This window comes from Narcine bancroftii, chromosome 14 (assembly GCF_036971445.1).
Source record: "Narcine bancroftii isolate sNarBan1 chromosome 14, sNarBan1.hap1, whole genome shotgun sequence".
NCBI lineage: Eukaryota > Metazoa > Chordata > Chondrichthyes > Torpediniformes > Narcinidae > Narcine > Narcine bancroftii.
Window position 1 is genome coordinate 8,926,856 of NC_091482.1, and position 25,448 is coordinate 8,952,303.

Sequence of the window (25,448 nt, forward strand, 5' to 3'; positions counted from 1 at the left end):
GTGGGGATGGATGAGTGTATGAGGGAATTGGGGAGGGAGCGGTCCTTGCGGAAGGCCGAGAGGGGAGGAGAAGTAAAAAAGTGTCTGGGGTGGGGTGGGATCCTGTAGTAAGTGCCGGAAATTCCAGTGGATAAAGTGTTGGATGCGGAGGCTGGTGGGGTGGTAGGTGAGCATGAGGGGGATGTGAGGGGGACCCCCAGAGACACTACAGCCACAAAGTTCATGGTTCTCATTGTCTTTACTGGCAGTGTGCTGTTGGGCAATGAACAAAGACCTTTGTGACATCCTGAGGTTATGAAAAGAACTGCAGCGTGCAAATTTTTTTTAAATTTAGTCCATACTGAGCCTTCCAAGCTGTGAGCCGTGGCCCACAGGAGAACTCCAGCCCTTGGAGTTCAACTGCTGTGTAATTAGATTTAAATTGTTTGGTCTCTAACTTAAACTAAAAGAAACTGAAGTGTACACACTCGATGTACCCAACTGCAAGGCCCATAATGCCATGGGGCCAGAACAAGCAGTAGAATCAGTGCTGTTCTTGTTTGTGTAACAGGGATGTTTTGCACCCTGTTTCATGTTTAGAGCACCTAGCCTACGGTTGCTTCAGCCAGCTCATGAAGAGGATGAGTCAAAACTTCCCAAATGGAGGCGCCATGGATACTCACTTTGCCAACATGAGATCGTTAATACAGGTAATTGGATATGGGAACAAAGTTGGCCATATTGATACGGGGTTTGTATTACCATGGATTCATGCAGGGCAGGAGTTAGTGTTGTTACTGCTTCACTATTAGATGATTCAATTAGTGAATAAATGAACCTTATAAATGGGTTACCCATTTCTCTTGTGCTTTATCCATTGTACGATGGACCAAGAACGTTTCAGATTTGAACCATTGCTTTGCATTAGCTCTGGTCAGAGATATCACAATACTTCAGGAACTCGTCTCTCTCTTCCCCATCCCTCAGTCTCCTTTACTCCAACTTCCCACCCTCTTCCCTTCCTCCTCCATTCAAAGAGCTACCCTCGGCCCTCTCCCCCATCATCTCTCGCTTTTTGTTGTCTTCTCCCCTCCCACATGTCTTCATCTATGACCTCTTTTGCCCTACCCCCTCCCCTCACCTTTTTTTATTCAGGCTCCTGCCAATTTTTTTTGCTGATACCTGACGAAGGGCCCAGGCCCAAAATATTTAGATTTCAAAGTTCAGATTTATCGTCAGAGTCCATACATGACATCTAATACAACCCTGAGATTCTTTTTCCTGTGTGCCAGGTAGAATTACCACTTACTGGTAGTACAAAAAAAAACTGTACACAACGTACGCTTGTCAACAAATAAAGAAATGTAAACAGAAAAATAAATGTAAACAATGTGCAATAGAGCGAGAAATTTTTTTTAAAAATCAGTAAAGTTCTAAAGTAAGACTCCTTTGAATGAGTCCCTGATTGAGTTTGTTGTTGAGGAGTCTGATAGTGGAGGGGTAGCAGCTGTTCCTGAACCTGGTGGTGCAAGTCTTGTGGCCCCTATATCTTTTTAAAATTTTTTTACATTTTTCACACAATGAACCATACCAATCAAAATACACACAAACATTTCCCTCTTAAATATACACAGTGGCATTTTCTCCCCTCCCTTCCCACCCATCTCCAAACCCACTAAATGTTCAACATATACAGTACAATAAACCCATTAAACAATGTCATCACACAATGAAAATAAACAAGAAAATTGTGTCATCTACTTTTACACACTGGGTCAGTTCATTTCATCTTCTTCTCTTCTATATCTTCTTCTTGATGGTAGCAGTGAGAACAGTGCATTTTATGGGTGGTGTGGATCCTTAAAGATAGCTGATAGCAGCGTTCCCTGTTAATGTTCTCGATTGTGGGGAGAGTTTTGCCTGTGATGTCCTGGGCTGCATCCACTACCTTTTGGAGGGCTTTACACTCCAGGGCATTGGTGTCCCCTTGCAAGACTATGATGCACTTTCCACCACATGTGCAGAAATTTGCCAGTTTCTAATGTCATACCAAACCTCTGCAAACTCCTGAGGAAGTAGAGGCGCTGATGTGCTTTCTTCATGATGCCATGATGTTGGGTTCATGAAAGATCTTCTGAGATAGTGATTCCTAAGAATTTAAATTTGCTCACCCTCTCCGTTTCTGATCCCCAATGATCACTGGATCATATACCTCTCGTTTCCCCTTCCTTTTTTTAATTTTTTAAAAAATTTTTCACACTATGAACCATATTAACCAAAATGCACACAACATTTCCCTCTTGAATATACACAGTGGCATTTTCTTCCTTTTCCTCCTCCCCACCTCCCTCCCTACCCACTAAACGTTCAACATATACAATACAATAAACCCATTAAACAATGTCATCACACAATGAAAATAAACAAGAAAATTGTGTCATCTACTTTTACACACTAGGTCAGTTCATTTCGTATTCTTCTCATTCTATCATTTTAGGCGGTGGAGGTCCGTGGTAGGCCCTCTCTGTTGTGTTCCATGTACGGTTTCCAAATTTGTTCGAAATCTGTGACTTTATTTTTTAAATTATATGTTATTTTTTTCCAATGGAATACATTTATTCATTTCCATGTACCATTGCTGTACTCTCAGGCTCTCTTCCGATTTCCAGGTTGACATTATACATTTTTTTGCTAAGGCTATCATCATAAGTCTTTTTTGTGCTTCATCCAATTTGAGGCCTAATTCTTTATTTCTTATGTTACTGAAAAGGAAGATCTCTGGATTTTTTGGTATGTAATTTTTTGTGATTTTATTTAATACCTGATTTAGATCTTCCCAAAACTTTTCCACTTTCTCACATGTCCAAATATACTGTTTTTCCCGTTTCCTTCTTACAGCAAAAACATCGATCTGATAATGTTGGGTCCCATTTATTTAACTTTTTGGGGCGTGATATATAGCCTGTGTAACCAATTATATTGTATCATGTGTAACCTCGTGTTTATTTTATTTCTCATAGTTCCAGAGCATAGCTTTTCCCATTTTTCTTTTTTTATCTTTATGTTTAGATCTTGTTCCCACTTTTGATTGGGCTAACAACTTAGTTCATTGTTCTCTTTCTCTTGCAGCTTGATGTACATGTTTGTTATAAATCATTTAATTATCATTGTGTCTGTAATCACATATTCAAAACTGCTTCCTTCTGGTAATCTCAGTCTGCTTCCCAATTTGTCCTTCAAGTAGGTTTTCAGTTGGTGGTATGCAAACATTGTACCGTGAGTTATACCATATTTGTACTTCATTTGTTCAAAAGATAATAAATTATTTCCCAAAAAATAATTTTCTATTCTTTTGATCCCTTTTCTCTCCCATTCTCTAAAGGAAAGGTTATTGTGAAAGGGATTAGTTGATTTTGCATCAATAATAATTTTGCTAGTTGGTAATTTGTTTTTTTCCTTTCTACGTGAATATTCTTTCTACGTGAATATGTTGCACCAGTTTTTCATCCCACTTATAAAATATATGTTGAGGTACCTTCTCCCCTATTTTATCTAGCTCTAACCTGGTCCAATCTGGTTTTTCCCTTGTTTGATAAAAATCTGATAGATATCTTAATTGTGCTGCTCTATAATAATTCTTAAAGTTTGGTAGCTGTAAGCCCCCTTGTTTGTACCATTCTGTTAATTTATCTAGTGCTATCTTCGGTTTCCCCCCTTTCCATAAGAATTTCCTTATTATTTTCTTTAGCTCATTGAAGAATTTCTCTGTTAAGGGAATTGGTAATGATTGAAATAGATATTGTATCCTTGGGAAGATATTCATTTAATGCAATTTACCCTTCCTATCACTGCTAGTGGTAAATCTTTCCAATGTTCTAAGTCTTTTTGTAATTTCATTAATGGCTGATAATTTAAGTTGTATCGATGGCCTAGATTATTATCTAGTCTAATACCTAGGTATTGGATTGCTTGTGTTTGCCATTTAAATGGTGATTCTTTCTTAAACTTTGTGAAATCTGCATTATTCATTGGCATTCCTTCACTTTTATTTGTGTTGATCTTGTACCCTGATATTTCTCCATATTCCTTCAATTTCTTATGTAATTCTTTTATTGATAATTCTGGTTCTGTTAAGTATACTATGATGTCATCTGCAAATAGACTGATTTTATATTCCTTCTCTTTTATTTTTATCCTTTTTATTTTATTTTCTGTTCTTATCAGTTCTGCCAAGGGTTCTATAGCTAAAGCGAACAGTGAGGGAGATAGTGGACATCCCTGCCTAGTTGACCTGCTTAATTTAAGTTGGTTCTATATATATCCATTTACTGACACCTTCGCCAATGGTCCCTTATATAATGCTTTAATCCAATTAATATATTTATCTGGTAGGTTGAACCTCTGTAGTACTTTGAATAAATAATTCCATTCTACCTTGTCAAAGGCTTTTCCTGTGTTGGCGTCTTATTTCCTTGTACTGCATGGATTAAGTTAATGAACTTACAGGTATTGTCCATTGTTCGTCTTTTCTTAATAAATCCAGTTTGATCTAGTTTTACTATTTTTGGTACACAGTCGGCCAATCAGTTTGCTAATAGTTTTGCTATTATCTTATAATCTGAGTTAAGTAGAGATATTGGTCTATGTGACGCTGGTGTTAGTGGATCTTTCTCCGTCTTTGATATTACTGTAATTATTGCTGTTTTACATGAATCTGGCATGTTTTGTGTTTCTTCAATCTAGTTTATTACTTCCAGGAGAGGGAATTAATAAGTCTTTAAATGTTTTATAGAATTCTATTGTGAGTCCGTCCTCTCCAGGCATTTTATTGTTCAGTAGTTTTTTTTTTAATATATCCTCTATTTAAAATGGTTTTATCAGTTTGTTTTGCTCCTCTTCTTGCAATTTCGGTAGTTCAATTTTAGCTAGAAACTCATCTATTTTGTCTTCTTTTCCTTCATTCTCAGATCGGTATAATTGCTCGTAGAATTTCTTGAAGTTTTCAGTGATCTCTGTTGGATTATATGTAATATGTTTGTCCTTTTTCCTTGATGCCAATACAGTTCTTTTAGCTTGTTCTGTTTTAAGTTGCCAGGCTAGTATTTTGTGCATTTTTTCTCTGAGCTCGTAATATTTCTGCTTTATTTTCATTATGTTCTTCTCCACCTTATATACTTGTAGTGTTTCGTATTTTATTTTTTTGTCTGCCAGATCTCTTCTTTTTGTTGCTAGTTTTTTTCTGTACTTACTATTTCCCTTTCCAGCAGTTCTATTTCCCGATTGTAGTCCTTCATCATCTTAGTTACATAACTTATTATCTGCCCTCTGATGAAGGCTTTCATTGCATCCCATAATATAAATTTATCTTTCACTGATTCCGTATTTATTTCAAAGTACATTTTAATTTGGCATTCAATAAATTCTCTAAATTCCTGTCTTTTAAGTAGCATGGAGTTTAACCTCCATCTATATGTTCTTGGTGGGATGTCCTCCAGTTCTATTGCTAATAACAGGGGTGAGTGATCAGATAACAATCTAGCTTTATATTCCGTTTTCCTAACTCTCCCTTGGATATGGGCTGACAATAGGAACAGGTCAATCCTTGAGTATGTTTTATGTCTACTTCAATAATATGAGTATTCCTTCTCTTTTGGGTGTTGTCTCCTCCATATGTCCAAAAGTTGTATTTCCTGCATTGATTTAACCATAAATTTGGCTACTTTGTTCTTTCTACTAGTCTTTTGTCCAGTTTTATCCATCTTTGAGTCCAAATTAAGGTTAAAGTCCCCTCCTATCAATATATATTCCCCTGCGTATCTGCAATCTTCAAAAAGATATCATGCATAAACTTTTGATCTTCTTCATTAGGTGTGTATATATTGAACAAATTCCAAAATGGTTTCTCCTTCCTGAAGTCAACAATCAGCTCCTTGGATTTATTGTAATTGAGTGCAAAGCTGTAAAGTTTTCAATTTCCCTCCTGTAAGCTGACTCATTACTTTTTATTTTAAACAACCCAATACTATGGTATTGTTAGGCATAGATGTAAAGTAAGTAGAGCAGGGGGCTAAGAACACAGCCCTGTGGTGTTCTGCTACTGATGGAGATTGTGTAGGATATGTTCTTGCCAATCCTCACAGATTGTGGTCTGGAAGTGAAGAAATCCAGGATCCAATTACACAGTGGGGTGTTGAGTCCCAAGTCTTGGAGTTGCTGATCAGTTTTGAAGGGGTGGTAGTGTTAAATGTTTAATTTGTAATTTAGACATACAGCAGGGTAACAGGCCCTTTTAGCCCACTAGCCTGTGCCGCCCAATTACACCCAATTGATCTACACCCCCCCCCCTCCCCCCCCCCCGTTATGTTTTTTGAATGGTGATAAGAAACCAGAGCAGACGAGGGGAGAACGGACAAACTCTTTACAGACAAGGCGGGATTTAAACCCTGATCCCGGTAGGTGGCGCTGTAACAGCTTTGCACCAACTGCTATGCTAATTGTCCCATCCAATGTTAGGGTAACATTAGTTACCCTTTACTTCTGATAGACGTTGCGTTCTACTAACGTTCTCCAGCACATTTGTGTAGTGCACGATGTGAAGCCATCAACATATCACGTCATGATCATTAGGCATAAATCTCTGGGTTCCTGGTTAAGTTACATAACCTTACCCTCTATCTTCCTTTTTACTAACCTCCTTCAGATTTTGGACTCTGAGTTGTTCGAGCTGATGCACCAAAACGGAGATTACACCCACTTCTACTTCTGTTACCGCTGGTTCCTCCTGGATTTCAAAAGAGGTAAGTTGATGTGTTGACAGTTATGCAAAGAATAGTTTGCAAAGTACATTAGAGTTTTTTATTTTGTCACTAGTACTTCTATTGTTTGGGCCAGTTTAGCAATGAAATCTTTTGCTTCACTTCTGTATAAGCAGTTGCTCAATAGTATTGGGAGATGATGGCAAGACCTATCCAATGAAGGTGATTATGGGCATTCCTTCACAACCCCATGTTTCTTAAAGATAGCAACATTACAATAATGAGGAAATTCCAGGATTTTGACCTGGTGAGAGTGAAGTTATCCAAGTCCAGGAAGTGGCCTGGTCTCAAGCAGTGAGGATACAGCCTTCGGCCTTTCACGGTGTTCGGTACCAGAAAACCAGGATCTGGGACAATTACACAAGAATGATTCCTGGAATGAAAGGATTAGCATCTGAGGAACGTTTGACGGCTCTTGGACTGTACTGCTTGAAATTCAGAAGAATGAGGGGGGACCTCATAGAAGCATTTCCAATGTTGAAAGGCCTGGACAGAGCAATGTGTCAAAGTTGTTTCCTGTGGTAGGGAGAGTGTAGGACAAGAGGGCACAACTTCAGAATTGAAGGATGCCCATTTAAAACAGAGATGCAGAGGTGGTGAACCTCTGGAATTTGCTACCACAGGCAGCTGTGGAGGCCAAGTCACTTGAGGGTATTTAAGGTAGACATTGATAAATATCTGAATGGTCAGGGTTTCAAAGACAGGGAAGTGGGGCTGAGTGGGAGAATGAATCAGCTCGAGATAGAATGGCGGAGTGGACTCGATGGGCCAAATTGCCTACTTCTGCACCTAATGGTAATTAGTTAAGCACAATCTTATCCAGAGTCTCCAAGGCACAGGATCACAACATTGAAATATTTCCTCGGTATACACAAGTCCCTGCCCAGACTTGTGATTTCAGGGAGATTACCAGGGAACATTGAACAGGTTGGACTTTTTTTTTAAAGCAGAGAAGACGAGAGGTCATTTGACAGGAGCTTTAAAGTTGTGATGGATTAGATCAGTAATTCCCAACCATTTTTTCCATTAATATACCACCTTAAGTAATCCCTCACTAACCACAGAACTGCTATGTCATTGGTGCTCTGTGGTTAGTGAGGGATTACTTAAAAGTGTTATGTGAGTGGGAAACAAAAAAAGTTAAGAACCATTGGATTAGACAGAATGGATTTGGGTGGAATTGTCTAATGGAAAGGAATCCAAAATCTATAAGTACAAGATCATTTCTAATAAATCCACTTGGAGAAATTTCTCATTAGGAGAGTGGTAAATGTGTGTAACTTGCCAGCACATAGTGCTTTTTTTAAATTTTTTTATTTTTCACACTATAAACCATTTTGACCAAGATACATACAGACATTTTTCTTCTTAAATATATAGTGTCGTTTTTTTTTCCCCCTTTTCCCCCCTCCCTTCCCTCCCTCCCTCACCCCTTCCCCATTAATTTGAAGTTCAATTTATAAGATACATTAAACCCGTTAAACAATGTTGTCACTCAATAAAAATAAACAAGAAATTCCACTGAGTCAGTTCTTTTCGTTATCTTCTCCTTCTATCATTTTAGGTGGTGGAAGTCCACGGTAGGTTTTCTCTATTATGTTTCATGTATGGCTCCCATATTTGTTCAAATATTGTAATGTTATTTCTTAAATTATAGGTTATTTTTTCTAATGGAATACATTTATTCATTTCTATATACCATTGTTGCATTCTCAAGTTATCTTCTAATTTCCAGGCTGACATAATACATTTTTTTGCTACAACTAGGGCTATCATAACAAATCTTTTTTTGTGCACCATCCAAATCGAGTCCAAATTCTTTGTTTTTTATGTTACTTAAGAGGAAGATCTCTGGGTTTTTTGGTATATTGCTTTTTGTGATTTTATTTAATATCTGGTTTAGATCTTTCCAAATTTTTTCCACTTTCTCACATGTCCAAATTGCATGAATTGTTGTTCCCGTCTCCTTTTTACAGCGAAAACATCTGTCTAAAACTGTTGGATCCCATTTATTTAACTTTTGAGGTTGTGATGTATAGCCTGTGTATCCAATTATATTGTATCATGCGTAACCTCGTGTTTATTGTATTTCTCATAGTTCCGGAGCATAGCTTTTCCCATGTTTCATTCTTTATCTTCATGTTTAGATCTTGTTCCCATTTTTGTTTAGGTTTACAGTTTGTTTACTCGTTCTCCTTTTCTTTCAGTTTGATGTACATGTTTGTTACAAATTTTTTAAATTATCATTGTGTCTGTAATCACATATTCAAAATTGCTTCCTTCTGGTAACCTCAGACTGTTTCCCAATTTGTCCTTCAAGTAGGATTTCAGTTGGTAGTATGCCAACCTTGTATCGTGAGTAATATTATATTTATCCTTCATTTGTTCAAAGGATAATAATTTATTTCCCGAAAAACAATTTTCTATTCTTTTGATCCCTTTTCTCTCCCATTCTCTAAAGGAAAGGTTATCTATTGTAAAAGGGATTAGCTGATTTTGCGTCAATATTAGTTTTGGTAGTTGGTAATTTGTTTTATTCCTTTCTACATGAATCTTCTTCCAAATGTTGAGCAGATGATACAATACCGGTGAATTCCTACGTTGTACCAATTTTTCATCCCATTTATATAGTCTATGTTCAGGTATCTTCTCCCCTATTTTATCTAGTTCTAATCTGGTTTTTCCCTTGTTTGATACCAGCACATAGTGCTTGATGCAAAAAGCTTTTGATTCTTTCAAAGTGAGATGAATTGTTGGAGGGAATAAATGGTCATTGATGAAGTGACAGATCAGGAGGAGGAGCCTTGCCTCTTTCCTGAATGGTCAGTCCGCCCTGTATAGTCTGTGCAAGGTTGAGAGGCTGCAGCCAGTTGACATGGGATTAATTGCTGCCAATAAACTATGAACGTTGAACAAGAGCCACTGTTTGTAGTGTTACGAGCCCAAAGGACCCCAAAACTCAGCAACAATAGACATTCACCAAGACAAGTGATTTTTAAAACAAAAGTTATTTTAATCAACTTCAAACATGAAAATAGAATCAAACTTTAACTTAACTCTATACTTAACTAACCCAAATAACCCCCTTCTAATTCTAAGCGCACGTGTAATGTGGGTATAAATTTAAGAAAAGTACTTTGGTTCACAGTTCAATCTCACTTCTTCTTCCAAGTTCTCTGGTTATACTGCGCACAGAATTTAACATGTATAAAGTTCACCAGGCTTGGGGCTTGAAAGGTAAATGTTTACTGCTCAGGAAGGTTCTTGTTGGGTCTGTAGAGAGATATTTGTTGCCCCAGGATTTCCACAACTGAGGTACCACCATTAGTCAGCTCAATGTCTCGCTGATGAAACTTGCCCCATCAGGGTTTTTCAGATGGTAACCTCTTTCTTTCAGGTTACGACAGAGCTCCTTCTGTTCCTCTTAATCCAAGCGAAACATTAGACAGATAGCACTTCCAGCCATCCACTGCTTTTGGAACTTTTCATCAGTTCTTCCTGGATTGCACTGTGTCTCACACACACACACACCAGCTGAGAGGGAGGGCTTCTCTTTTCTCTCTCCCCAACTGAAACTCCAAAGAGAGCATGTAACTCATGTCTTGCAAAACCCCCACCTTCCTGAGCAAAACAACAGGAATTCTTTCTTCTTTCAAATTGTTATCTTAGGTAAACAATCCAGAATTGACCTTTCTGTGAGCACTTTGCAGAAAGGGTACTGATAGACATGACATCCAACAAGACAATGGTCAAGCATTTTATGCTGTCAGTTCAATTATCACCTTCTTGTGAAAGGTGTTTTCATTCTCCAAGAGATCCTGTAATGTGAATTTTTCAGTCTTTCAAATAAGATCTGTTTTAAAATGTGACCTACTCTAAATCTTATAAATTCTCCCCAAATATGTTACAGTAGCCAAACTTAGAGATGGAAAGATAACATCCCAAGCTCCCACTTTTAAGTGCAGTTGAGTTTGATGAGGCTGTATTCCTTGCTGCTATGGACTTGAACATGAAGCACCATATGTACTGATCTCCAACACTTGTTGAATTATACACCTGTGCAAATTTAGCATCCTGATAACATTTTCTTAACCAAGAGTTGTTCTTTAGTCATTCCACATGTGCAATTATCCAAGTGACTTTAAAACAGGTGTGTCATGAACCTTACACTAAATAACAGTGATTCTCTTTTTGGTGCAGAACTCTTGTATGAAGATGTCTTCACAGTGTGGGAGGTTATCTGGGCAGCAAAGTACATCTCTTCAGAGCATTTTGTCCTTTTCATTGCTCTAGCACTGGTGGAGGTTTACCGCCAGATCATCCGTGATAACAACATGGACTTCACAGACATTATAAAGTTTTTCAATGGTGAGTTCAGCTTCTGGCTTCCTCAGTGTATTTCGCTTTTAGTTTAATTTGGGCATCGTGTTTGCCGCAGATGTTGTGAGCCAGAGGGCCTGTTTCCACACTGTACCAGATTCCTAATCTATAGCACTCTGAGTATGGAGCTGGTGATCTGGCCAGGGTACTTTAGAAAGGCTTTGAGAGGATTCTGAAAGGAGTAATTGGAATGCGACGCAGAATGAGGGAGTTCAGTTGTGTGGATAAATTGGAGAGGTTACCGTATCTACTTGTGTAATCATTGATAGTGTGTAATAGTCAACCCCTCCCTCCCTTTTTTTTTGGCCCAGAAATAGTTTCCTTTTGATTCCCCCCCCCCCCTCCTATTTTTGGCCACGACCGCCCACCTGCTCACGATGCCCCGACCGCAGACCCACCGGAGCTCCAAACACTCCGACCGTGGATCCCTGCCCTGGTTTGCCCACCCACTGGAGTTCCTCATTCCCCAACCACAGACCCTTACCCACCTGCCCACCGGAGCTCCTGATGCCCCGACCGTGGATCCTTGCCACAGCCACCTGCCCATCTGAGCTCCCAATACCCCGAACGACGCAGATACTTACCGCAGTCAAAAGTATGACCGGTGTTAAAATGATCCAAAAAAAACTCGACTATTACATGAGTATATATGATATATTGTTCTTGGGTCAAAGTAAGACATGATAAAAAATACTTGAAATCATGAAGGACCTACACACCATAATTTTAAAAAAAAACACTCCTGAAGGTGGAAGAGTCGAGAGCCAGTGGACCCAGATTGAAGATATTTAAATAAAATTCCAAAGGCAGCCTGAGGAGCGGTGAATAGCCAAGAACTGGAATGTGCTGGTTGAATCAGAGATGGGGAAAGTGAGTAGCCAATTCATTCATCTGGCCAAACAGTGAGTTACTAACATTGTCCCTCTCTCCAGCCCTCAGTCCATAGCTCCGTGAGCTGCAGCTCCTCAGATGCTTGTCCTCCTCCTGTTTAAAGGCTTCTGACTCCTCCATTTTTCCAGCCAACAAATTCTACTACTGTTTGGGTGGAACCATTTTTACCCCAAAGCCTCTCTAACCCTTCAACCACCTCCCTGCTAAGAGGCTGGAAGCCAACTGATGAGCAGAAAGTTGCTCAAGTCCATGAGGGGAAAATATTTGTCATCTGTGGGGCGAGGAAGGAGGAATGGGGACAATTTGGGTTGTTTGTCCAGCATGCTGGTGCAGGTTTGATGTAGAAGGACATGCTAGAACATTTAATGATGGATTACAGGTAATGAGTTAAACGTAATGGTCATTGGGCAATGTACAGGTGCACCCAAATTCTTAAGCTACAGCCAAACAGATAATTGGTAAACAAAAACAAATATAGTATACTGGTATATTAAACAAAAAATGAGATAATACATATAAAAACTAATAAATATTCAATACAAAGGAGAGAAAATGAATTGTTTTATTTATATTGGATATAGATATAGAGGGAGATAGAAAATAAATATTTGAGGATTTTGATAAAACATTCAAAATCAAAGTTTTGTAAGTGTACTTTGTCCAATTGGACTGACTTTAAGTGATCGTTGGACAACATGAGAAAAATAACTGGTCAGGATATGGAACGTACTGCCTCGTTGATGGAAGTAGAGTTAGGAGTATCCTTGAAGGGAATGCAGCCATTCTCACCGGAGGATGTCTGGCCTCCCCGAAGGGCCACAGCACATTTAAGGGGGTGCACAGAGAGAAATCTTAAAAGATTTTTTACGAAGTCGGTAGGAGTGACGCATGGAAGAAACTGACTAAATTTGACTGCTTCACAGGGAAGAGGGCCGTAAACTTTGAGCAGATTCCTAAAGGGGGCCACGGCCAGAAAAGGCTGAGAATGGCTGGAAAATACTTGAAGGAGAATTAAGTAACACAGTTGAATTTTTGCTTCAGAAATGGCAGAGCATCATGACACCCAGCAGATCCTGAGGATTGCGCGCGAGCTGGTCTACAAGGTGCAGACGCTGATAGAGAACAAGTGATGGAGTTGAGAGAACAAGGAAGGTAATGTGAATGCTCACTGTCCTCCTTCCAAGCTTGAGTTGGAACCTCCACATCTCTCTCTGCCGTGTTGGCTCCTGTTCCCCTGCACTCGAAGTATGATGGCTCAAGAGAACGGGCTGGTCACATCTTCCAAACTTCAAGATGTCACCCAGCGAGCAGAATCTGCAAGGGATTACTGTGGAGGCTAAGAATTAGCCAAAAGAATTGCGCTAATTGTTTTCCCCAACAAGGTTCACCAATCGTCAGTCACATTTTAGTGATCTTTCAGTGTCGTTCATAAAAATATACATTCCTTTTCTCTCTTTGCTGTCTCTGCTGCCTGAGTTGTAAGTTTTTATTTGTGGCAATACTTTTAATTTATTTGGTTTTTTTTTAAAATTTGATCAGTGAGTGCCTAAATATTAAATGTGTGCAAAAAAAAAATACCCTCTCATTATCCACATTATAATCCTCAGACTAACAGGGTATAAATGGGGATTTTGCCTCCAATTTTTCATTAGTGAATTCATAATAATTTTTATCTTCAGACTGAACTGATTTGGATGGACCAATGTATATTTGATACTTTTCAATGCAAATCTATCTGACTATTTTAGCATGTTTACAATGAGAGTTACAGATATTTTAAATATATTGAGGAATGTTGCCAATATCTGGATGTTCTCTGGTTCTGTATGTTTCTGTTATACTACTTTCTAGTATTGAATACTCCCAAAATATTGGGAAATCATTTCCACTTGTACAGTATTTGCTAATTTTAAAGCAGAGCATTTAGTCATTTCAGACTCTGCTTTGTGTGGGGTTAAGTTTTGATGTGTTGCAGTTAGTTAAACTGGCTGGGTTGTGAAATGGTTTCTCTCCCTCTCTCTCTATCTCCCCACCCAGCGTGTGCTGTTACACTGGCATACCTATCCCACTAGAATGGACCATTTTGAACCTAAGTAATGTGCTTCTGTCAAAGGGCCATCACTGGTGTTTAGGGTGGGGTCAATAACCATGTCATGTGATTTGGGAAGAATTGAGCCACAGACTCTTCAATTTGTCTTCTCCTATTCCCCAAGTTGAATGCTTCACCTCTGTAATAAATTCTTGCCAAAGATCCAAGCAATTGAAGAGGCAGAAAGCCTTGGAGCCCAAAACTACTATGTTTCTAATTGCTTGGTCATTTGAGTTCAAGAATTTTGGTTCAAGGTCAAACTTTATTTCCATCCCAATATGTTTTGTTTCCATACTTTCTCCCTTGCTCGTCATTAATGGCCTTCTGAGGAAGGGCGCTATGAATGCTTGGAAACTGAAGACATCCCACTTGTCTACAAAGTCGTGGAAGGTCATTCTATAATGGGGTGGGATTGTTCCAGAATGGTAAGCAGAGTATTCCAATGTTCCCCTTTGCCCAATGTAAGGTCAAATGAGGCCAATCACTACACTTGCACCCCTGTCCTGACTGACACGAACCTACAGAACCTAGACTGGATAAATTGGAATTTTCTGATCTGTATTATCACTTGATCTGATTCATCACTTGAATTCTCTGGTGAACCCAATAAAAGACCATGGATTGGTAATGTACATATCAAGATTGAGATCAATGCCAGAGTTTGCAGGGAAGGATAAATGAGGGGAAGTTTTCTTATAGGTGAAGAAAACTTCTCTTCAATTTGAGTGTTTGGGATTTGAGCCAGAGGCAGTGAGACCCAGCTGCTTTAAATTTGTGGGAGCAGGCCATCGTATGAGTGGGCCAGAGTAGGAGTGAGGAGTTGAGGCTTTGGCGAGCAGAGTCTGAGGTGAGTATCTGGTACATTCTTTCTCTCCTAAATGAGGGAGTAGTTAGAGCATTTAAAATTACTCCTGAGACAGTGATGTGGCAGTCCTGGGGGAGCTCCCTTCTTCCGGAGAGCCAGAGGTGCATGCAGATGGGCAAACTGGAAGACCATGTTAGGAATCTGGAGTAGCAGCTGGAGGACATAAGAGAGAATGAAGCAGTCACAGATCAGAGCTGCAGGGAAGTAGCTTAGGCTGCTAGAAGCAGGTAGTTGTGTGACAATCACGAGGGGAAAGTGAAGGTGAGCAGGTAGGTCATGCAGAGCATCCCTGTGGCCATTCCCCTGGTACCATCAACTTAAGTAAGAAGAGGGGTGAGGTCCTGAAGAGTGAGCATAGGGAGCTAGGCAGAAGGCTGAAGGACAGGACCTCAAGATTGCTGCCATTGCTATGTGATAGTGACATTAAGAACTGGAGGAGGTAACAGATGAATGTGTGGCTGAGGAGTTGGTTGCAGAAGTTAGATTTTTGGATCATTGGGATCTCTTCTGGGGAAGGTGGGACCTGTACAGATTGGATGGCTTGCTTACATCTGAACTCGAGGGGGAACAATATTCCTTGCGGGCAGGTTTGCTAGTGTGTATCAGGAGGGTTTTAACTAATTTGCAAAGGGGATGGGACCTGGAGTGGTAGGTCAGTGGAATTAAACTAGATCTATCATTTAGAGAGGTTGTGAGGAAGGAGAAGCAGAATATAAGGGCATAAAAGTAATAAGGTAGAAGTGCTAAAGTGCATGTACTTGAACGCAAGAAGCATCAGGAATAAGGGTGATGAACTGAGAGCTTGGATACATCCATGGAACTATGATGTATTGGCCATTAGAGAAACTTGGCTGGCACCAGGGCAGGAATGGATTCTGAATATTCCTAGGTTTCAGTGTTTTAAAAGGAATAGAGGGGAGAGAGAAGAGGAGGAACGGTGGCATTACTGGTCAGGGGTACTACTACAGTTGCAGAAAGGGTGGGTAATGTAGCAGGATCCTCTAATGGGGTCAGTATGTGTGGAAGTTAGGAACTGGAAGGGAGCAGTTACTCTATTGGGAATATTCTTTAGGCCTCCTGCTAGCAGTTGGGATACCAAAGAGCAGATTAGGAGGCAGATTTTGGTAAGGAGCAAAAATAACAGGGTTGTTATCATGGGTGACTTCAACTTCCTTAATATTGACTTGCACCTGCTTAGTACCAAAGGTTTAGACAGGGCAGAGTTCGTTAAGTGTGTCCAGGATGGATTCCTGTCGCAGTATGTTGACAGGCTGACTAGGGGAAATGCCACATTAGGTAATGAACCAGGTCAGGTCACAGATCTCTCAAGGGGTGACATTTGGGGAGAGCGGCCACTGCTCCCTGGCCTTTAGCATGGTCATGGACAAGGATAGAGTCAGAGAGGACAGGAAAATATTTAATTGGGGAAGGGCTAATTATGAGGCTATAAGGCTAGAACATGTGGGTGTGAATTGGAATGACCTTTTTTCAGGGAAATGTACTATGGTCAATGTTTAGGGATGTTAAGAATTAATTTGTCCTGGCGAGGCAGAAAAGAATGGTAGGGTGAAGGAACCAGGAGAGGTGGAATATTCAGTCAGGTGGAAGAAGGCAGAATACACAAGGTTTAGGCAGCAAGGATCAGATGGGTCTCTTAAGGAATATCAGGTAGCAAGGAAGGAGCTTTAAGAGGGGGCTGAAGAGAGCAAGAAGGGAACATGAAATGTCTTTGGTGGGTAGGGTTAAGGAAATCCCCAAGAACAGAAGGATGACAGGAGTGAAGGTACGTTCGATTAGAGATAAAGATGGGAAGTTGTGGAAGTGGGTTGAGATCCTCAATGAATACTTCTCTTCAGTATTTACCAGGGAAAGAGGCCTTGATGACAGAGAGGACAATATGGGTGGATTTAATGTTCTAGAGAGCATGCTGATATTAAGAGCAGTTAAAATGCATTAGGATCGATGTTCCCCAGGCTGTTCCATGAGGCGAGGGAGGAGATTGCTGAGCCTCTGGCTAGGATTTTTGTGTCCTCATTATCCACAGGGAGGATTGGAGAATGGCAAATTTTTTAAATTAAATTTAAATTTTTTAATTAAATTTAGACATACAGCACGGTAACAGACAATTTTGGCCCACGATTCCTTGCCGCCCCATTTACACCCCATTAACCTATACACCTGGTGCGTTTTGAACCATGGGAGGGAACTGGAGCCCCTGCAGACACAGGGAGAACGTACAAACTACTTAAGCGCGGGATTTGGGTCCAGACCCGATCAGTGGCACTGTAAAGATGTTGCACTAACCACTACACCAACTGTGCCACCCCAGTGTTGGCCCCTTGTTCAAAAAAGGTGGTAGGGAGAGTTCAGTTTTCTAGACCAGTGAGCCTTAAGTCTGTAGTGGGCAAGCTGTTGGAAAGGATTCTTAGAGATAGGATCTATGGGCATTTAGAGAGTCATCGTCTGATCAGGGACAGTCATCTTGGCTTTGTGAAGGGCAGATCATGTCTCACAAGCCTAATAGATTTCTTTGAGAAGGTGCCCAGACACATTGATGAGGGTACTCCAGTGGATGTGGTCTCTGTGGATTTTAGTAAGGCATTTAACAAGGTTCCACACGATAGGCTTATTCACTAGTCAGAAGGCATGGGATCCAGGGAAGTTTGGCCATGTGGATTCAGAATTGGCTTGCCCGTAGAAAGCAAATGGTTGTGGTGGAGGGAGTACATTTGGATTGAAGGGTTGTATCTAGTAGAGTCCCTGAAAGATTGGTTCTGCGACCTCCGCTTTTTGTGATTTTTATTAACTAATTGGATGAAGTTGGAGAACAAATTGGGTCTAATGATCATAACTCTGTTAGTTTTCGGGTAGTTTTAGGGAAGGGCCTAAAGTTGAGGTTCTGGATTGGAGAAGAGCAAATTTCGAAGGAATAAAAAGGGATTTGGGGAGTATTGAGTGGGACAGGATATTTTCAGGTAAGGATGTAAATGAAAAATGGAGGATATTCAAAAAATAAATTTTGAGGGTACAGATATGTCCCAGTGAGGATCAAAGGAAAGGCTGGAAGTCATAGGGAGGCTTGGTTTTCGAGGAATATTGGAAATTTGGTTAGGAGAAAAGGGGAGGTGTACAAGAGGTATAAAGAGCAGGGAGCTGAGAATTTGAAGGAGGACTACAAGGAGTGTAGAAAAGGAATCTTAAGAAAGAAATTAGAAAGACCAAAAAAAGGCACGAAGAGGCTTTGGCAGACAGTAAAAATAAATCCAAAGGGCTTCTATAGGTTAATTAAAAGTAAAAGATTAGTGAGGGATAAAATTGGACCCCTTGTCGATAGCGAGGGTAGGCTGAGTGAGAAGTCAGAGGAAATGGGGGAAATTTTGAATGATTTCTTTGCCTCGGTATTCACGAGGGAAAAAAATATTGAACCAGTTGAAGTAAAGAAAAATAGTGGGGAGGTCATGAAGCATATAAGGATAACTGAGGAGGTAGTGATGGCTGTGTTGAAAAAGATAAAGGTGGATAAATCTCCGGGACCGGACAAAATATTCCCAAGGACACTCAGGGAGGCTTGTGGACAGATAGTGGAGCCATTAACAGAGATATTTAGAATGTCACTGGCCACGGGGGTAGTGCCAAAGGATTGGAGGGTGGCGCATGTGGTTCTGCTGTTTAAGAAAGGGTCCAAATGTAAACCTGGGAATTATAGGCCCGTGAGTCTGACGTCTGTGGTGGATAAGTTGATGGAAAGTGTTCTGAGGGATGGTATTTACAAATATTTGGAAGTACAGGGATTGATAGGGAGTAATCAGCATGGTTTTGTCAGGGGTAGATCATGCTTGACAAACCTAATTTGAGTTTTTCGAGGGAGTTACAGAAAAGGTTGATGAAGGGAAAGCTGTGGATGTTGTCTATTTAGACTTTAGTAAAGAACCCACCTCACTGACAAAAGACAAAGGAGGAAAAACCCAACACCCAACCCCAACCAACCAATTTTCCCTTGCAACCGCTGCAACCGTGTCTGCCTGTCCCGCATCGGACTTGTCACCACAAACGAGCCTGCAGCTGACGTGGACATTACCCCTCCATAAATCTTCGTCCGCGAAGCCAAGCCAAAGGAAAGCTTTTGACAAAGTTCGCCACAGGAGGTTAGGAAAAAAGGTGGAGGCATTAGGTATAAATAAGAAGGTGTAGAAATGGATTCAGCAATGGTGGTTGGATGGGAGGTGTCAGAGAGTAGTGATAGAAAATTGTTTGTCCAATTGGAGGCCGGTGACTAGTGGAGATCCTCAGGGATCGGTCCTGGGTCCACTATTGTTTGTTATATATATTAACGATCTGGAAGTAGGGGTGGAGAATTGGATAAGCAAGTTTTCGGATGATACAAAGATTGGTGGTGTTGTGGACAGTGAGGAAGATTACCGTAGATTCAAAGGTGATTTAGGAAGGTTGGAGGTGTGGGCTGAGAAATGGCTGATGGAATTTAATACAGATAAGTGTGAGGTGTTATATTTTGGAAAGGCAAATCTAAATAGGTCATATGCATTAAATGGTAGGCTATTGAGATGTGCAGAGCAACAAAGGGATTTAGGAGTGATGGTAAATAGTACCCTCAAGGCTGATACTCGGGTAGATGGTGTGGTGAAGAAGGCATTTGGAATGATGGCCTTCATAAATCGGGGTATTGAATTCAAGAGTAGGGAGGTTATGATGAAATTGTTCAAGGCATTGGTGAGACCAAATTTGGAGTACTGTGTACAGTTTTGGTCACCAAATTGTAGGAAAGATATAAACAAAATAGAGAGATTGCAGAGAAGGTTCACGAGAATGTTGACAGGATTTCAAGGTTTGAGTTACAGGAAAAGATTGTGCAGACTCGGGCTTTTTTCTCTGGAGCGTAGAAGATTGAGGGGGGACTTGATAGAGGTGTTAGAGATTTTGATAGAGATTTTAAAAGGGACAGACAGAGTAAATGTGGATAGGCTTTTTCAATTAAGAGTGGGGGAGATTCAAACTAGAGGGCATGGTTTAAGATTGAAGGGGTAAAATTATAAGGGGAACATGAGGGGAAATTTCTTTACGCAAAGGGTGGTAGGGATGTGGAATGAGCTTCCGGCAGAAGTGGTTGAGACGGGATCATTGGTTACATTTAAGGATGGACTGGATAGTTACATGGAGAGGAGAGGACTGGAGGGGTATGGACCGGGTGTTGGTCAGTGGGACGAGGAGAGTGGGGATTTGTTACAGCATGGACTAGTAGGGCCAAACTGGCCTGTTCTGTGCTGTAAGTGGTTATATGGTTATATAGGGGGTAGAGGGTGGGATGGCAAGTTTTCAGATGGCACAAAGGATGGTGGTGTTGTGGATATTGTAGAGGATTGTAGAAGATTGCAGAGAGTCATTGATAGGATGCAGAACTGGGCTGAGAAGTGGCAGATGGAGTTCAATCTGGAGAAGTGTGTGGTGGTACACTTTGGAAGGACAAACTCCAAGGCAGAGTACAAAGTTAATAGCAGGCTTCTTGGTCGTTTGGAAGAGCAAAGGAATTTGGGGATCCATGTCCTTACAGGTAGACAGGTTAGTTAAGAAAGCTTGTGGGGTGTTAGCTTTCATAAGTTGAGGGATTGAGTTTAAGAGCCGCAATGTAATGATGCAGCTCTACAAAACTCTGGTTAGGCCACACTTTGAGAACTGTGTCCAGTTCTGGTCACCTCATTATAGGAGAGAGGTGGAAGTGTTGGAAAGGGTGCAGAGGAGATTGACCAGGATGCTACCTAGCTTAGAGAGTATGCATTATGAGCAGAGATTAAGGGAGCTGGGACTTTATTCTTTGGGGAGAAGGGGGGGATGATAGAGGTGATAGATATATACATGATAGAGGTATAAAAGATATTAAGAGGAATAGATAGAGGGGACAGCCTACACCTCCTTCCCAGGACACCACTACTCAAAACAAGAGGGTGTGGCTTTAATGTAATGGATGGGGGAGATATTAGAGGAAGGTATTTTACCCAGAGAGTAGTTGGTGCGTGGACTGCACTACCTGGTTTAGTGGTGGAGGCAGATCCATTGGGAAGATTCAGGAGACGACTAGACAAGCATATGGAGGAATTTAAAGTGGGGGGGTTATGCAGGAGACAGGGTCTAAAGGTTGGCACAACATTGTGGGCTGAAGAGCCTATACTGTTGTTCTATGTTCTAATTGTCCTCCAGAATTTGTACGGCCAAATATACTGATCTCACTCTTGATGACTAGTTCAGTTTGCAGGACAATAAATTATAGGATTGGGGTCAGACAGAGAATATTTTAAAAATGAAAATCAAAGAGTGCCAATATGTTTAATATGAGGCAATAAAAGCCACCCTTTCTCCATCCCTATACGATGCTACCCTCCCACAAGTACCTACTACAGGATGATAACTTCCACCTCGCCACTATTTACATTCCTTCCTTTTGCAGATTTAGAGTGGCCTTTAACTTCTCCAGCAGACAGTAGGACAGTTTGGGGTCTTCTTAGAATACAATGCAAATACAATGCAACTCTTGTGTTTTAGCATTGAACCTCCTGTTGTCCATTCCCAATGGACAAGAATCTGTGCCAGAATTCTTGGACATTTTCCTTGCCAATCTGAATATTTCAAAACCTGTGTATTAATCTGCAATGTGAAAAGAAATCTCTCTGCAAATTGAGCATTCAACAAGGTTTTTACTCTATGGAATGCAGCGATCACTCTGAATTAGTACATAACCATTTTCAGTAAAGTACGATTATACTCTGTGTGCCAGCTAGATAACATTTGGCTTTGGGTTTTTTGCTGCCTAATAATTCCATGAGCTCAATTTTATTTTTTAATGGACAAAGGTTCTATTTTACAATCGTCTGCAGCATTGCCAAGGATATGAGGTCACAGCCCTGCAGGGGATATGAGGAGGTTATTTGACCACAAAACATTTAGAAAAAAAGATTTGAGAGTCTGCTCCGAGAATTCTAACCTGCCAAGGATAAAAACGCAACTGGTGCAATGCACTTGTATAACGACTTCAAATTGAGTAAAATCTCTTACTCGAGTCAACCGAAATTTGAAATGAAACATTTTCTCACCATTTAGATCAGCTTGAATCTAATCTCTGGCCTGCAGTGCCTAAAACCTACCTCAAGGTGAGGGTGATTTATTCTTCACTGTGAATCATGTACCTTTTCCAAGGAGCCAGTATTCCATGTATTTGCATAATCCTTATTAAATTAGTTGCAACATTTTCTTTGCTGGATGTGAGTACCCTACAGTCTAGTGGTTCGCAACCTTTTTCTTTCCACTCTCATACCACTTTTAAGTATTCCCTATGCTGTCGGTGCTCTGTGATTAGTAAGGGATTGCTTATGGTGGTATGTGGGTGGGAAGAAAAAGTTTGAAAACCACTGTTTTCATTATCTCTAATTGACTCGTCATGTGGACGGTTTCATAACTCCAAAGGAAATGGGCCAATGACAATCTTTCTCAATTTCAGTAACAATTGGGTCTAGAGCAGTGATTCTCAGCCTTCCCTTCCCACTCACAATCCCTTACTAATCACAGAGCACCGATGGCATAGGGATTAGTTAAAGTGGTGTGTGAGTGGAAAGAAAAAGGTTGAGAACCACTGGAACGAGGTGGGCATGTGGAGTTGTGATGCAAGTTTGCTGTGGCTTTGTTAAGTAGCAGAGCTCTGAATGTGACTTAATGACTCTTTTTAAAACGATTTGCATTCATCTCTGGAGTATTTTTATACTTTAAAAGTTGCCATATGATCTGAATGTAGGAAGAAAACAATGGGATAAGGCTAAATGTACATTGATGGGCCTATTTCCATTGCTGTTCACTACCAATAGTGAAATTGAGTATTGTAATGGTGTGGAAACACAAAAATGCTGGAGGAACTCGGTAGGTTTAGCTACGTCCAGAGAGGGTAAAGGTAAATAACCAGCATTGCGGGGCCTGAGCCTTTCTTCAAGCTCGCAACTTCAGTTATTTATCATTACCTCCTATGAATGCTGCAAGACTTGCCGAGTACCTCCAGCAGTTCTGAGTTTTCACAACAATCACTTTGTCTTCAGACTTTCGTGTTTCATTTGTTGTGGTGTGAACATTTTTTTGTTAATTAATAAAGGGAGCATCTGTTTTCTCTGTAATCAGAAACAAAATCAAAAGGATTGCAATGCATGCATTGACCCAGATCCTTATTTTTTTATTTGAGTCGGCTGCTTTGCAGTAGCTTGAATTTATATTGCACCATCATGGAAGGAAAGAAAATCATGGTTCATCTCAGGACCCTGCAGTTCTGAAATTTCACCCTAAATATTTTAATTTATTTAATTTATTAAATTAAATTTCACCCTGAATATCTGACACTTCACTTCTTAAAAAGTGTATAAATGTTTGGCTTCCATTTTAAATCTCTTTCAGCCAATGAATGCTATACCATTAGACTTTGCAATATTCTTTAAATATTGTACAGAATTTTACACCGTAAATCTTTAGTGTTGTCTGCCTAGGTTTGTGTCGGTATTTTGCTGCAGGCAACAGACTGTTCCAGATTTATTTTTTTCTGGATTGAAGTCTGTCTCACAGCTTTTTACATTTCAGTTTGACAGTATTATCTGATTCATATTTCCAGGTATTACTCAGTGTGATTACCAGGAGATACAAGGACCAAAGAGTTACTTTTGTTAAATCCCCGACATGGAGAATCTGTGTATAAGATAAGATAAACTGAAGTCTTATTGTTCTATATGAAGGGCTGGGTGAAGTACAATTTAAATTGTGTCTTTTGCTTCATAACCCAAAAGGTTGACAAAATGGTGAGGGAAAACTCCCAACTAATTAAAGTACAAACAAGAAAGATTTTTTTTCTCATCAGGATTGTTGGTGCATGGAATAAATTGCCGCAGGATTATTTCGGCTAAATACTATTATTTCCTCTAAAAGTAGATGATGATGAAGGGAAGTGGCGAGAGGAGCATTGATGTGGTTTCCTACAGCATCCCATGTTGCCTGACCAGGCTCCCCGCGCCGCCTAACATGCTTCCCCATCACACCTCATACTGCCTGATATGGTTCCCCTTCATGCCCTAGATCTCCTGACAAGGTTCACCCTAATACCCTGGCCACCTGACAGATTATTAACAACGGAACAAGTGTTGCAGGTAACTGGGCTACATTTTCATTACAGTTTTTTTCCTATTATATTTTCATTACCCTTATAAAAGTCTATGAATTTGATTGGCTTTTCTATTAAAATGAGGTATAGATCTGGAATTGAATTAGCTACAAGGTATTCTTCAGAATCTATATATATTGCACAAGGTTCAATTAAAAGGGCAAAAACAATTCTGCAACAGAAGGGTGCAGTGGGACCAGCTACTTTGTCCAGCCACTATTGACATATGCTTTCTTTCAATAAGAGGTAATTTCTCCCAAAATTCAACAAAATAATTCGAAATATCATTGTTGATTGAAATCAGAAGAAAACTTTACCAATTTATTTTGTCTTTCAGTGTGACAGTTAAAACAGTTGCAATAAGCAACAGTAAAAATGCTGGAAATACTCAGGTCAGGCAGAATCAGTAACATTTCAGGTGTATTCTTTCACCAGGAGAATCCATTGAAAAGTCAACTCTGCTGAGTATTTCCATCAATGTCTGTTTTATTTTGGATTTTTAGCACCTATGTTATTTTGCCTTTGGTTTGAATCAGTTTCCAGTGCTGAATTCCACACTGTGCCATGTGTAATTGATCATGTGTTTCACCAAACTTGACCACAATGTGAATGAATCAAACAAATCTGAAGCTTGCACTGCCTCTAGAATGTAGTTGGGCTGATAAATGTTCAACACATTGATTCGATGTATGCAACTCTCATTACTTGGTACCCTTGTTATCTTGTACATGTAAGGCACTTTAAACTTGTGATGCACTATTTATTTTTTTTAATTTCCTTTTCTCTCTCTTTGTTGAATGATAAACCTTGAATGTAATGTTGCATCAATAAAATATTGTCTGCTTTATTTTGTCATCTACTACACAGTTGGATCTGATTAAAGATGAGAGAACCGTAGAACATTATAGCACTGAAACAGGCCCTTCTGGACTGTGCCTAACCGTTATTCTGCCTAGTTCCACTGACCTGCACCCAGTCCATAGCCTCTCCCATCCAGGTATCTGTCCAAATTCACATTCACCACTTAAGCTGACAACACGTCCCACACACTACTGCTCTGTGTGTGAAGAAGAGAGTGGCTCGGTTGGCATAGCGGTTAGCACAACACCTTTAGGTTGCCAGCGATCAGCACCATACATTCGGATCTCATGCTATCTGTAAGGAGTTTGTATGTTCTCTCTGTGTCGGGAGAGGAGAGGAGAAGGACAGAGAAGAAAAGAGTCGGGGGCAGGTAAG

General features: G+C 40.2%; 1 protein-coding gene across 6 annotated transcripts in view; it reads left to right on the forward strand.

Moving 5' to 3' along the window:
• Positions 1-25,448, forward strand: part of LOC138750000 (small G protein signaling modulator 2-like) — a 291,864-nt gene that overhangs the window by 149,443 nt on the left and 116,973 nt on the right. For 3 of the 6 annotated variants that reach the window (XM_069912140.1, XM_069912141.1, XM_069912142.1), the window contains exons 20-23: positions 580-689; positions 6,680-6,776; positions 10,995-11,162; positions 13,107-13,519. In XM_069912140.1, the coding sequence (XP_069768241.1) occupies positions 580-689; positions 6,680-6,776; positions 10,995-11,162; positions 13,107-13,195 (464 nt within the window). In that variant the 3' untranslated portion in view covers positions 13,196-13,519. Of the gene's footprint in view, positions 1-579; positions 690-6,679; positions 6,777-10,994; positions 11,163-13,106; positions 13,520-24,127; positions 25,030-25,448 lie in introns of those variants that run through there. The other 3 variants (XM_069912143.1, XM_069912144.1, XM_069912145.1) reach the window with 3 other exon arrangements.